At 42.7% G+C, this 15,303-nt stretch overlaps 1 protein-coding gene across 1 annotated transcript in view; it reads left to right on the forward strand.

Moving 5' to 3' along the window:
- LOC120902913 (T-box protein H15-like) overlaps window positions 1-13,400 on the forward strand; it is a 57,244-nt gene extending 43,844 nt beyond the window's left edge. Inside the window, exons 5-6 of the mRNA XM_040311995.1 lie at window positions 2,103-2,347; window positions 12,310-13,400. Of these exons, the coding sequence (XP_040167929.1) occupies window positions 2,103-2,347; window positions 12,310-12,922 (858 nt within the window). The 3' untranslated portion in view covers window positions 12,923-13,400. The remainder of the gene's footprint in view (window positions 1-2,102; window positions 2,348-12,309) is intronic.
- Window positions 13,401-15,303: the final 1,903 nt, after the last annotated feature.

A 15,303-nucleotide genomic window follows, 5' to 3' on the forward strand; every position in this document is an offset into this window, starting at 1 on the left:
AATTTATACATTACTGTTTTGTAAATAATAATTTCACTCATATTTTTCATGTCTGCATGCATTTTTTTGTTATTTTTCAAAAAAAAAATGAATGAAATCAGATTGTACAAGAGATTTCGACTACCCCCTACCTAGTCGAAATGAATTCGATCGACAAAGAGCGTATGCGATACCAATTGTCGACAAAATAGTCGACTGCTCGATGTTTTACATAGGATTTGTCTACTGGTCGAAACTGACTTTTCGATTTCGATTACGATCGAATGAACAACCCGTATGCGATACCAAAGTGAATTTTGTTCATTCAAAATGAACTTTTGTTCATCGGATTTCGATTTCGATCGCAATCGAAATGGTATACGATACAGGCCATTATTCGCCATTAGGTTCGAGTGCGAAGGGTCGAGCGGTGTATCTAGGTTTGAGGGTGTTAGAAATTGTGATGCAACATACATTTGCTTCAACTCTAGCAAAGGCTTTTATCTACCCAAATGTGTTAAACATTGTTATTGCTTTATGAAATACATTTTACATTAAAATACTTATATCGTTGCCTCATTAGCTTGACATTCGTTGTTTGCTTTTAAAACCACAGTTTTGTATAGCATAGTACATCATTACCTAACGCCCTGTTGTACATTTGCATTAAACGATGTTGCCAGTCGTGCCCCGAAGCGACTCGTTCGACATTACAAGAGGGAGGATCATAACGTTAATTCGAATGGCTCGAGGGCGATTGATTCTAGCTGAGCAACAACTGCTGGGGTAGGAATTGTTCCAGATGTAGTTGGATAGGGGAAGATCTGTCCGAAGCCACAAACCAACAGACAAGCAGGCAAACAAACAAACAAACAAACAAGCTGTTACATCCAGATCAGTAGTAGGAAACCACCAGTCTCGTTAGGATAGCCAATACAAATACTGCATCTCTGCGTGTATCTGTTGGCATGTTTTATTAACCCTCGAGGGTGGTTTCACGCCTAATCGTCGATTCGGAGGGTGTATCGAGAACGAGAGAACAGGACCTCTGTTCGTCGTGTTTGAACCGGGAATGTAAGTGGGAACAAAGTGGATATACAAGAGTAGCGACACCCTGATAGGAGGAGAATCGAAAAGGAAACTACACCATACGAAGGGTGGTGTACTGGTTCAGCAGTGTGATTGTAGGTAATGGAGTGTTTTTATGGTGGGAGTGGGTGTACGCATAAATGTGAGCCATAGATTTAGGGATAAGGCTAAAATGGCTGCTGGTTCAGTCGGCTTACAACATATGACTTATATGACTAAGACTTTAGAAAATGGTCTTAGGAACTAAACTTAAGAACTACTAAATAGTTATTCATATGATTGATAGATATTCTATCTATACTAACTATGTCAGATTAACTTGCAGTTTAATGTTCATAGCATTAATTGTCTAACACAATTTAGTATTTTTTTAAATAAATAACTGTTGCTGTATAAAACAATATTTTTTTAAACTACAAAGCTAATATGTTTCATCTGTAAATTGTTAAACATAAAATAATGATTTACTTCCATTTGTTGTTGAGTAAAGATATCAAAAATATTAAGAAGAACAATCATAACTGAACTGAGAACTACTGAGGAAAACTGAGTGCTATATAGTCAAACAATGTATACGGAGCACTTTAAACGATTTTTCCTAATAAAGTATAAATGGATTTTTTTGAAAAAAAGGAACTGCTAAGGCCCTCGAGTTAAAAGAGTACCTAAAAAATACCCTTCCCCTAGCGATGAAATATTTTTTTTTTGCTGCAAAATTATTGTAATTTAGTAATAGTAATATATGTTGTGTCATAAGATGGTTTCAATGATATGAGTAAATCGGTTTAAAAAATACTTTGCGTTTAATTATTGGATCATTTGTTCCGTGTATTTTTGCTTTATTACAAATAACAAACCTAAGAGCAAATTAAAGTCTTTTTATTCAATAAACAAATTTCATACATATGAAATAGAGGAATTGATTAGTCGAATATGCTCTTTTAAATGCTCTTTAGACATTCCGATTCCTTAGTACAAATAAATTTCAGACAACCGATCACTAACGTCTCGTCTGCTTGCTCTGCCCTTTACAGATTGTCCTCAACTCAATGCACCGCTACCAGCCCCGGATTCATCTCGCGAGGCTAGGGCCGGGCCAAAACATACCCATCACACCAAAGGAGCTGGCCGAGGTCGATCACAAGACGTACGTCTTCCCGGAGACGATCTTTACCGCGGTCACCGCGTACCAGAACCAGCTCATAACGAAGCTTAAGATTGACTCGAATCCATTCGCCAAGGGTTTCCGTGATTCATCCCGCTTGACTGATTTCGATCGGTGAGTTTTTTTTTTGTCTTCTTTGTCTTGTTTGTTCAATTGCTCCACTACCTCACGCGTAAAAAAGACCGTTTCTTTAGAGTTTTTTTTGGTGCACCCATTTCAAGAGCTTATTTAGTCGATGTAACGCTTCGGTTCGGTGTTGGAACACATGGGCGGTATGTCAAACGGAAGATTTAAATCGTACGCGCTGGTTCCGTCTCACCGAAAAGGGAAATTGTGTAAGCGGCTCTTAACGGGACCGGCGGGGCGGTGTGCTGTTCCGTCATCGGCCAACCTATAATTTTCCTATCGATGGTCATAATTCTATCCGGCACGATGTGTGGTGCACCACCACGGTACACGATCATCGGCAAAAATCAATCGAATTCGCCCCAACGAGTTCGTCTGCCAACGAGTTTCGCATCACTTGTCGCTAATTGGCACACAACGCGGAATCGCACCACTCAACGCATTTCAACGGTGTGTAACATTGGCTTAACACAGACGCAAACATTGGGGTAAAATCGTTACATTTCAAGTGCTGTTCGAGCCGGCGTTGAGACATGATAAAATTAATTTTCTTGCATCCGTTTGATCTATTGAAAGCAAAAAGTGGGGGGAGGAAACACCATCACGCGAACAATCGACCGGCAGACCAGATGCTCTCCGATGTACAAGCGGTGCACGTCTGGTGCCGCTTTGGTGCAATGTTGTAGCTCATTAGATGGTGCAGGTTCATAAATAAACCGTAGCAGCAAGACATACATCATAAAACGGGAAAAAGCCAAACCAGCTAAAAAAAACACACACACAGTCGTAGGGGGGAGGTAAAAAATCTAAAACCCTTCAAACAAATCATCAAGTCAAATGCCGCCGTTCATCATTATCATCTTCGCGATTGCGAGCGCATTGCTTTGCTTTGTGATGCCGTGTTTACCATGATGGATGGATGCACCTCCCACTTTTCTATGGTGCAATCTCACCCACCGGCGCGTGGGATCGTGCGCGGTCGGCGATTAAATGCGTTTTCTTTCGTTGCTGCGCGTTCGGTTTGATTGCGAACGTTGAGCATTGAGGTGAAAATCGTGCCCCTTGAGGTACGGTGATCTTTTCAACACCAAAGTGACATACGAAACAAAGACATAAAGGTGGCAAAGCACTGGTTCAAAGATATTACCATTACCATCCCAGCGCAGCAGTAAAAGAGGTGGTCCGATCTGCTTGAAAAGACCATTTCAACATTAATAAGTTTAAAAAATGGAGTCGTGTGAATGTGACTTGCATTGTACAGTGCGTGTTGCATTTTCCAGTAATTATCGCATCGTTTTGTACTGTTCATTCCGTGCTCTTGTACTTATGTTTTACGCCCCTTTTGCTGCAATATTTGTTTTATCATTGGCCGCTCTTGTTTTATATTGTTTTATGTTATCTTCCAGAATGTAATAGCAGTGCTTCTATTTGTGTTTCATGTTTTGATGTTGCGCATTTGAAATGTTAAGTTTTATTTTATGCAATATTTCCTTAAGAGAAATTTTATAATATTTTATCTATTTTTACCTGAATAAAATTCTGCTTTCTCGTCTTATACTTATTATTCTTCTTCTTTAAAAAGTTTACTTTTATCCTAAGCAGACGTTTTGCTCATTATTTGTCTTGACATTATTTTATTACATACATTGATATTTATTTACTAAAAAAAAGTAGTAGCGTGCAAGTGAAATTTATTAAAGCCTTTTATTTTAACAGCATCTTGTTAAATGGTATGAAAATTTATCGATTAAGGATAGCCCCAATTAAGGTTGATATTTTCTTTTATTTTGTTTGTTTTTTTTTTGCTGTAATGAATAATGTAGTAATAAGCGTAAATTTTATTTTAATTGTTCTACTTTACATGCAAACAACTTGAATTCATCGAAGGGTTTCATAATTCGTAGTCCATAGATGTCAGATATCAAAAGGTTTTTAGCTTCTGCTTCTATAAGTAATAATTTTGAATAATTGATAGCTTTATACATATTTTATTAAAAAATGAAAAAAAGTAAATTAAGATTAAAATATTTATAAAATTGTTTATTTGGAGTAAGTCGATGATTTCAGTAATCGATGTAATCTTTTGGATAAGGATCTTTAGTAGTCCTTATCCTGAAGAGATTGTTGATCTTATAATTGATGTTTTAATGACATTAAAGCAAGGACACCTTTATTTGGCCGACATGATCCTTTAGGTCGTTTTTCCTACAAAATATCATTGAAAGATTTTAATTTTAAATTTATGTTTACCATTTAAAAACTATTCAAACATGCTTCTTTAGGCACAACAACCGCATTCAAACATGCATGAAAATGAATTATGATACTACCCATCTTTATGCAACTATTCATCGCGTATCACAACTCACAACAGAACGACAGCAGTAGACGACATAAATATTGTTAATTTAATAAGATCTCATTTCCATCATTACTTTCGGTACTATTTACTGCTGCTGCTATTCTTCCCTTTTTCCATTCATCATCCCTTCACTTGCCCGCGACAGCACACAAGCGCATCCCACACCGCCTCGGACGACTATGTTTCATACTTTTGCAAACACTTCCCATCCGTACACCCATTCGTCTCTAAGCTGCTGATTTGTTGCACTAATGGAACATTCGATCCACAAAACAGACGGACACAAAACACAACAGGAGAGGCAAGAACGCAACATTAATATTCGCGCGCGCCCGTTCGTTGGTTCGCTTCTGCTTTGTTGCCCTGTAGCTGCCTGGTCTGTAATTAGGCCCGAAAAGCCGCCAACATCGCGGAATCACTTCTCGTTCCGTTGCTCAGTAGTTTTCTCGGTCTTTTCTGGGGCTTTTTTTTTGCTGCTGCACCCATCCCAGTTTCGACTGGTTGAATTTTTATGTTTTCGCGCATAAAACAACAAAAAAGAGAGAACACAAATACATCTAAGCGCGACTACAATAACCATAAATATAGACCCACCAGAAAACGAGTCCGCTCTGGCCACACATTCGATAGCGGGACCCTCGTTCAGTAATGGGACGATTGGACGCACAATTTTCTTTCCACTGGTAGCCCTCTCTCTTGCTCTGTCTCGTTTTCTCTAGGAACATCGCGAGAAAGGATGTATGGTTCAATTTTCCACCACCTCGTAGACCGGCGTATGAGTGCAAGTTTGTTGCTCAAAGCGTTGAAGCATTGCTTCCTTCCTCCCGCTCAATTTTGCATCGAGTTTTCCGTTTCTTTTCTCAATTTTCCCACTCGATCGATTGCACGTTCTTTTTTTTCCCTTCATCCCGTTGCAGGGGCATGTCTTGCGAAACAAGAAAGCAAAAACTCATCGATTCTTCTCAAGCACTGCGCAAAGAAAATGCGAACATTGATTAATGGCAGGTTTGGGTGGCACACTGCTGGGGTGAAGCAGAGCCGGGGTAGTAGCGGACAAAAAAAATCTTTTGCCCATACCGACATCCGGTCGAGCGCTTTCCGCAATAAAACTCAACGATCCGGGCTGGGGGCTCGTTCCAGTGCTTGTACCCCGGGTTGACTCCTCTAGCGTTAAAACAATTATTTTGCAATGAACAGTTTCACCCGTTATCGGAAACCTCCCGCTGCCGACGGGGGCCCCCGCTTGGTGAGAAATTTCAATCAAGTGTCTTTGGTGGACCGTTGTTGCTGCGTCGTCTTCCGCCAGCGACACCTTCGCCTTGTGCGTTTCTTTGTCACGATCGATCGACGAAACCGACACCGGGCGGTTGGAAAAATAGATGGGAAATGCCGACACACCGCTGATGCCGCTGGAGCATGATTTATTGGGCCAATTAGTGTTATTGATTGCTTTCTGATTGTTTTCCACTTTTCCTGCTGGTGCTGGATTACGTGTGAGTGTGTGGTTTGGGGTTTCAGTTTTTTTTGTTTTTTTTTTTTTGTGTGCTTGGCTTGTCTGCTTGGAGGCTTGGTTTGGTGGTTGTGTAAGATATTTTGTTGCCTAGAATCAGTTCTCAAGGAAAATTAGTTTCGTCTACCAGTGGGCGGTATTGGGAAATGAGTATCAAAGGCTGAAAATAGAAAATTATTATGAGGTTTTCTTGAAGAAGCTTTTCTGTTGTGTTGCCTTGTCATTTTACTAAATTATGAATTTCAAGCTCATCGAAATTTCATAAAAATGTTATTCTGCAGTTTAAAACACACGAATATGATATTATTTACCATCAAAAAACTTTTCAAAGGTGTTTTTTATATCAACACATTGAACAAAACTGAAATTAAATTGCTAAAAAGTAAGGCGCCTGAGTACAAAAATAACACTGGAAAAACATTTCCCCAAGATAGAGCTGTTTAGTAACACCTCCAAGTAGCATAATTATTTTGACAGCCCACTCACTGCTCCGTCACGTTGTGTCGGTGGCCAGTTTGTGCCCTGTCGGCAAGATCAAAAACTCCGAATGTGTCCTTCCCCCTAGTCGTTTCTGTCACGCTGCATCCGTCCGTTGCAACAACAACAACAACAAAAAAACACAAAAACGGTTGAACCAATTTTCTTCAATTTGCATACCGCTGCATTGATTTAACCCACGGCAAGAAGCGGCCCGCTTGTGCAATGCGAAAAACGAGCAATCAGCGGCTTCCGATGATGCACTCGTGTTGAGCTTGACGCGAAGAAGAACAATGTGCCACAGTGCCCGGGCCACAGAGAGCTCAAAGAATCCGCCCGTGAAGTGTTAATTTGAAGAAAAATGGCCCCAGCAGCAGGTTTTGGGTTGGGACCGGCTTTCGCCTGTTGCAGTGCACCATCTTCCATCTACCGACCGAGGGAGCGGTTCGCGGTACCACTGGGTTGCGTAATTAACGCGTAATTTGAATAAATTGTGAACTAAAGCAGCTTGGACCGAGCGAAAGAATTGAAGAAAATGGGAAGGAAAATGCTAAGAAATGTCCCGAATTCGACACCGAGTTTTTGCTGGCCTCGGTGAGTGGCGATCGATTGATCGTTGCAGCTCTGCTCAGTGTTCACCCGTGATCCGGGCCAACACTTTACAATGTCGGTTCGCGCGTTGTTGTTGATGCGTTTTGCTACACCTTTCGGGACGCCCTTGGAACGTTGGCATGAATTATGAAAGGCAAAAACAGAGGGAAAAGAGCGCGGGGAGAGCAACGTACCGGCATAAATGATCCGGTCCGGTCATCTTACACCTCTCCCCATGGGCAGCGTTGGGCACGATAGCGGGATTTGTAGCACCACCTTTTCGATGTTTTCGACGCAAACCGAACGTTGTAGCGGCTCCCGCGTGTGTGCACTTCCGCTGCACACTGCGCACAAATTATGCACCACGCAACAGTTGTCCCGGTCGTAGTGGTGGTGGCGGTTCAGGCAAGCAAGAACGATGCATACAGACACAGGGAAAAAGTGCAGCAGTGTGCGAGCAACCGTAAGCACTCCGCTGCTGAGCAGGGGACTGGGTGCTGTGTGCGGTGTGGTGGTTTGGGTTTTAATTCAGCTAAAATTAACCTCAACATGAACAACTATTAAACTTTCACTTGATGATGACGTTAGAACGGGCTGTGGAATCGGATTTTTTTTTATTCGACTCTCCTGCCGGCTTGCACCACGGTGAAAGGTGCAATGATGTAATTGTGGTTGTTCTGCATGCGTTACTGCAAGGATAATGATCAACAGAGGGTTTATCATGTTTTGAGCCTAACTTTTGTTTTTATTTATATTCCTTGCTGTATGAGAGCTTACATTTTGTACTACTTCACACAAAAGTGCACATTAAGTAATGTGATTTCTTTACGGTCGATCAACACGAAGTCGTATTTCCAACCAAATGCTCGAATATTATGGCTCTGCTTTGCGCGAATAATTTCAATAGTGGCATCCATGCTCTGGACCCAACAGTTGAATAGTTTGGTTATTAAACATTGTGAAATATTTCAATTGTGAAAAGTGAAAACAATTACTCAAGGATTTGTTCAAAATCTATTTAAAACATTTGAACATTACCTAGATGAGTTGACTTGATTTTTCTTATTAGAATTTTTATATATCCTTAAATATTCTTCGCTTTTCTATTTAAATTAAACTTATCTTTAATCAATGTTACACTTCACTACGTAACTGTTAAAATTTAAATAAAATTAATAACAATCGTAAGGTAACAGAGGATTGCAAATGTTTGATTATTTTAAATTTTGTTAATTTTCTCAATAAATATGCAAAAGTTTTGTCCACCTTTGTGTCCCGGCCGAGCCCACTGTTGATGAAAATTGCCGCCAAAGAAAGGACCTCCTTTTTCGCACCTTAATTTCATTAAATTTTCACCTCTTTTCGCACAAACGCGCCGCCACCGTTGCACGCTGGGCACGCTGCAACCATCTCGATTGCATTGTTTTGGGCCGTAAATGTACTCGCAACACGCTCCTCCTCAGCCAGTGGCCCTTCACCACGTGCACTCCAGTCCAGGTCCGTCAGTCCGTCCAGCGGCCCAGTGAATGACCAATCTACCCGTTGAACCAAAACCCCCGCCCGAAAAATAATACGCCCCGAACGTGGTGAAGTTCATCCTTTCCAAATGTGATGATTACAGGGCGGCACAAGGCAACTATCAGGGACCGCGTTCGGGGCTCCAACCGGCCCAGTGTGGGTACTTAAATGGTTGTTAAAAGTGGTGCGTAATTATTCTGACACTTTAGGCGGCCCGGGCAGAGCCGGCCAACATGGCCTGCAGTCTCCCAGTCTCCCAGGGGGGGCCGCGAGAAGAGCACAATGCCCTGCACGCCACGCACCCGCGGTAATATAGCGTGCCCCCACGAAGGACGCTGGAGATGAGTGACGAAAACAAAAACAAAAAAAGACACGGGTGAAACAGAAACATAAATTATTATGTTGTCCGTGCACCATCATACATCATCAGCGCGCCACACCGTGTGGTAATGATTGATAAAAATGCAAGCGCGTTTCGCGTTACGGCGCGTCATCTTGCGCGTCACACCGTTGCCAAAAAAAAAAAAAACAAAAAAAAACAAAAAAAACAAAACAAAATATATGCTGCTGTAACCCGAGCTCGCCACGAAACGCACGCTGATGAATGCTCATTTTCAGCAGCTTCTGCAGGATGTGAGGCCCACCGGTTGCTGGGTGCTGGCGGGGCAACTGCTGGGCGATGGTGATGTGAAGTGCGAAGTGGTAATTTATTCGAAATTGATGAATTTTAATGCAAAACTCGTTTCTCGTTGGAAAACTTTGCCGCGGTTGGAAGCTGCGGAATGGGTATAGCGGGCGGCGAAAGGGCGGGATGGAAAAGTGAATGCAATTTGGCAATGCACCACTGACCAGAAAGGATCTCTAACCCGGTAATTTTGTTTTGCTCGGGACTCGGCAAAAATGATCGCAGGACGTGCGTTAGCGAATGCATGCTTCGGGAAGTTGTGAGGTTTGAAGGGCTCCTATCGAGGTTGATGTCGAACCAGACGCAGTGGCGCGTCGGTTTGCGTTTGCGATGCGGGAGAATGGGAGCGGTCGGATGGCGCGAGGAGTGTAGTTCGGGCTTTTTACTTGCGCGCGTTAACAGTTCTTTTCACGAGTGTATCGCAGGAAAATTGTGGCATTTTGTAATGAGAGATTAATAACGACTTTCAATGTCGAAAAGCATTAGCTTACTTTCCCTCAAATCGGGCTGATACGGACAGTTTAATTTATGCGTTAGTCAATCCCGGGCACTTACGATTTTTTCAATGGCAAGAAGCTAAAACGTGTTGCTTTACAAAATTGTTCAACAAATTATTTTTCTCATCTAAATTATTCATTAGAAATGTTTCAAAATGAACTGACATGAATTACCAATGTATTTGCATACAAAACAAACAATTAACAATAATGATTTAATCAATTTACTTAATTGATATGAAGTGTACGGAATTGTATGCTCGTGTTAAATAATATACATATTCTTGGTTTTGGTATGAAGCTCTTGTAATTATTTTCTTATTTTTACATACGTGCATAGAGATAAGGTAAGGGAAACATCGATAAGGTTTTGTGACGAAAGATGGTCAGTAAATTTGTAGAGAAATCCGTGAAGTTAAGAAGGTTTTTAAATTGCAAGAGTCCGAAATGGGCTGACCTATATTGTATGCTATATAATGTGTAATATAAGTATTTATAATTGAATTCAAGCATGTACAATCTTAATCTCAATAAGACAAAGTTAAGTTATTGTAATTGATTTTTGATTTTATAATATTTTCAAATAAAGAAAAAGATTTAATTTTAGGCAATCCTTCCGGATATGTTTTTTTAAATCTTATTTGCTTTATTCGCTTGCTGCAAGCATTTGATGATAACAATAATTTTACTTATTTATTTGTATCGTTATTAAATGCATTTTACTGGTGAATTGCTGTTGCAAACCTGAAGCACTTCAGATTGTTTTATTAAAACAGTTGATTTTTTTCTTTTCTGTGTTTCTGTGTCTGTGTTCGGTATTAAGGGTTATCAAATTGTACTTAACATAAGCGTTGTACGAATCAAGCAACTCCTGCAACCAATTCAATTCTCAACTTATACAAACGCACAGCTAGAATAGTTAACAGCTCATATTTCTGGATGATTCGATTCTTTTTTTTTTTCCTTGGAAAATAAAATATTTTTTAGTTTTTGTTCAGAAAAGTGCCGTTTTTATATGAAAAGCCAGGATTGTTTTAGCCAGCACAAAAAGTTTTGGAACTATTTTAAAATTTCCAGACATTACAAAAACACTTTTGAACCTGCCAAATTGGCTCCAAATCCTTCCTCAAGCCATAAATGCGTGGAAGGTTGCCCGCGGGCATCTTCCAATCATCCGTTCGGCGATGATGATAATGATGAAGCTGATGGTTAGGTGTGAAGTTGTCTGCTGCACGCAAACTCCACACGGATAAACGTGATTGGAAGCTTCTAACGAACATTTTCAAGCCATTTTTTTGTAGATGCTCTCTATTGTTGTTGTTTTGGGCACAAAACTAAACACTGAAATAATGAGCACGTGCAGAGCACCTTCGAAATGGAAACTTCAAACTCCACTTTTAGCTATATTTGTGTGTACCTTTGGTTTTTAAAAGGAGAATTTAGTCGTTTGACGGTGTTTTTGGAGCTGTCTCGTTGCTCAATCCTCGCCGTTCATTAGCTACGCACGGGCGTTGCCAAAACCAAAGGCCGTCGTGCAATGCGAGACAATCAGGCGACGAGTTGATTCCCTTTCGTTTGCACACCAACAAACCAACACATCCTTCACACGCACAGAGAGAGAGAAAAAAAACACAAAAACGCACCAACGATGCAACGAATCGATGATGCTTGAGGCGTTGACGCGGATTGCATGCAATGCAGACTCACATTCCCGGGAAATGGGCCACTCTTTCCCTCTCGCTCACTGGCTGGAATTCGCTGGCCTCTTCAGGAGCATCCTCCTGAGCACCGGCATGCACCTCAATTACACATGCCCCCCCTTTGCATCGTGGAAAAGGAGCTGAAAAGTACAATTTCATCAAAGGCTCGCCGAGCCGCCCTGTAATTTACGCCACAGTCGGGGTTTGCCGGCTGCGGGGCCGGTGCTGATTCGACGGTTCGACCATTCGCCGAAAGGCTATTCCCTAAGGGCGCACTTCAGCTCCCCGCGGTACACGACAGCATCCTGTGGCTGTGCAGCAGCGTGGCTAAATTGTAACTCGAAGCCTTTCCAAGTTTCCGCTCGATGTTTTTTTGTGTGTATGTGCGTGAGTGTGTTGTTTTTATTAGTGCACGGAATAGTATCCGGCCGTTTCGTCAGGACCTTGGACTCTTTCTCATTCATTCCCGTCTTCATTTTATTACCAGTAATTGCCTCAAATCCAATGATTAACAGCTCACCTCATTACCATTCGATAATTGCTTTCATCACTCACACTAACCTTTTACCATCTTTTCTCTTCTCCCTTTCTTCCCCCTCTCTTCCTCCAGCGACCCAATGGATGCCCTACTTTTCGAGCAGCATATGCGATCGCCGCTGCGCCTGTTTCCCGATCCGCTGATGGCACAGTTCACGTCCGGCCCCAGTCCTGCCGACTTTCAGGATGCATCTTCCGCCGCCCTGCTGGAGAAAGCACGCCAGCATCTGCAGATGTGGGGCCGCTCGCCCTACAGCGAACTGCTGCTGCCCCAGATGTACCAGCGGCCGCAAGCGCTCGGTGCGCTCAACCTGGGCGTTTGGCAGAACTCGGCCAGCTGGCCCGCTAGTCCACAGCTACCTGGCGGGTTTCTGCCCAATGCAGCGGCTGCCGCAGCGGCCGTTGCAGCAGCAGCTAGTGCTAGCGGTGGCCCTCGGCATACTACACCACCACCACCGCCGCCTCCACCAGCAACAGCACTGGGACCTTCTGGAGGGACGATCCTATCCCCATCGACACCGCTAACGCCGACAAGCTCCTCCGGCACGCCTTCGCCGGATCCGCGGGCCAAACACTTCACCCGCTTCACACCATACCAAATACCGCAGGCTCAGCATCGATCGTCACCGGCACCGCCACCTTCCTCTCTTCCACCAGCCGGCTCGCCGGGCAGTTCTTCCAACTGATCAGAAGCGAGCAAAAGCTCCCCATCAGCCCCAGCTTAGTCATGAGATTTCGTTCCAAGTTCAGTATCATCAGTATTAGACGAACGATGCACGGCGAATGCATCGAGATGAGAAAGACTTCCACGCAGGAGAAGCAAAACTATTTAATTTATTTATGCAGATTTGTTGTGTAGCTTCCCGTTTTGGGGCTTTTCGTTACTTAATCACTTACGAAACGTGTGTGTAAAGGCGAATGATTGGAACTACTTGTAAGCAGTCAATGTTGCAATATGGTGAGAAGTTGCTCGTGAGTGGATCACTTGTGTAGTCAAATAAGCAAAGGAATGCATTGGGAAGAGTGCTACATCTTTTGTATCTCTGCTCGAGGAAAACTCCTGAATAAGCATGAGCAAATCAACGAATAATCACCAAAATTGTTATACCAAGTAAAACTTATCCATTAAATAAAAGAGTTTCTTTTCAGTTTCATGTCAGAGTAGAGAAGTTTTCATTCGCGTATAAAGCTTGTTCAAGATGATGACCTAATGTCCTTTTACAATCTGTTGTTGGCCCTGGCAGCCCAAATCAAGCAACTGATCATTTGCTGATGATAAAATTCTTCCTTAATCCTAACAAATGGAACCAAGATCCAAGCTTATACCACAACACAATGTACGCACCACCATTCGGAGTTCAGACGTTGGCTGTGATCGTATCGGAGCATCTTAATTTATTTCCCCAGTTTAACCCCTCACACGCACACAAACTTCTAGCACGAGCTTGAAAGCGTTGTCCACACCAGCTAATCGTGTAGCATCTGCTGCAATCGAACGTGCAAATCTTGCTTGCTACTGTACAATGTTTCTTGCCGCTGACCTACTAGCACCTTCTAACGACCCCGTTGGCCTCTCCCTTTCGTATGGTCTACGGTGTAAAGAAAGTGGATATTGCTGCTGTCCAAAAAATGCCATTCCAGAGGAAATTGACGGCGCAACGGGCAGTGTGCAACTGCATCGTTCGAATCTTTCGGATGATAAATGATGCACCCGTTTCCCGCAGGACTTCCAACACACTTTCAGCCGTGCAGTGTGCAAATGTGGACAGTTGAAACCTGATACCTTTAACAAAACCCGGAGCATTACTGAAAATGGCTCCAGCAGTGGAGCGAATCGCGCATCAGGAAGCTGTGAATGGCTTTTTTTGTTATTGTGTGGATAAAATGTGTCAAACTTTAAACGCTGACGTTACCACGAACGAATGCGTGTACGGGAGACGCTGTAAATGTCGACTTGCTGCAATCAGATCACAAGTGGCCACGCTCAGAGTGGGAGTGTTTGCTGGCTTAGCCAACGGAGCAACCGGAACAACAAAAAATATTTAAAAAAAAATCTCCAAAAATTCGTGATGATTGATGACAAACAATTAATCAACGTAGCGCGAACGAACTAGCGAGCGTCTTTTTATTTGGGACAATCTTAAATCAGAAGACCTAAGCGAGAAAGAGAGTGAGAAAGGGCAAAGGAATGGACCACTTTATCCATTGACGCTTTCTTGACACGGTGGAAAGGTGAAAAAGAAGCGCTCGTTATCCATCCGGCTTTTGTTCGGGCTGGAATTGGACGGCGGGTTTTTTGGGGTTCCGCGAACACAGCCCTGCAAACTGCCAGAATAGATGGGTGAGCTTACCCACGACACGGGTTTCGTTGTCCTGCTGCTTCGTGCCATTCGATGACAGGGAGCTGATAATTTCATCAAACTTCAACAGTTCAATCCTCGGCTTTGATCATCGATCCCGCTCGATCGCTGCTGCGATCGAAGGGTGCGCTTTTGTTGCCCGCCACAAGAGATGACGCGTACCGGATAACGCTCCGGTCTAGATGTTGAGTGAAATCGGATGAATGATTGGCTCGAGTGACAATTGAAACATTGTGAAGCATAAATGGTAAATACAACACTCAAACACACAAAAAACCCTCCGCGAATGCTTGGTAGAGTCTATTCTTTGTGGCAAAAGGTTACAGGCATTGTTGACTTTCGGTGCGGAGTTTTGGTGGATTTTCTAGGTCTCAAATTGAAAAGAAGCATAAAAATGTCATCCCGAACGTGAGGTGTACCTTTATTTCAAACTGACCATTTTGTTTGTGGGAGCATTTCGACAATCATTTTGAATCAGTTTAATAATTTCTCTTACCAGATCTTCATCATCATACAAGTTCGCTTTACCATTCATCGCATCGCAATTGTGCCCAGCTGCGAGCAGCTCAAGCGAGTGCGTTAATGGGCTCTCGTAACGAAAGTGTTAATGGCCACTTCCAGGCCGCTAACGATCAGTGAACACCAAACGAGACGCTATCCGAAAGCTCCCATGCGAATGCGGAGCCCCAGCCGACCGGTCGGTCGAA

The sequence above is a fragment of the Anopheles arabiensis genome, chromosome 3, assembly GCF_016920715.1.
Source record: "Anopheles arabiensis isolate DONGOLA chromosome 3, AaraD3, whole genome shotgun sequence".
NCBI classification, from domain to species: Eukaryota; Metazoa; Arthropoda; class Insecta; order Diptera; family Culicidae; genus Anopheles; species Anopheles arabiensis.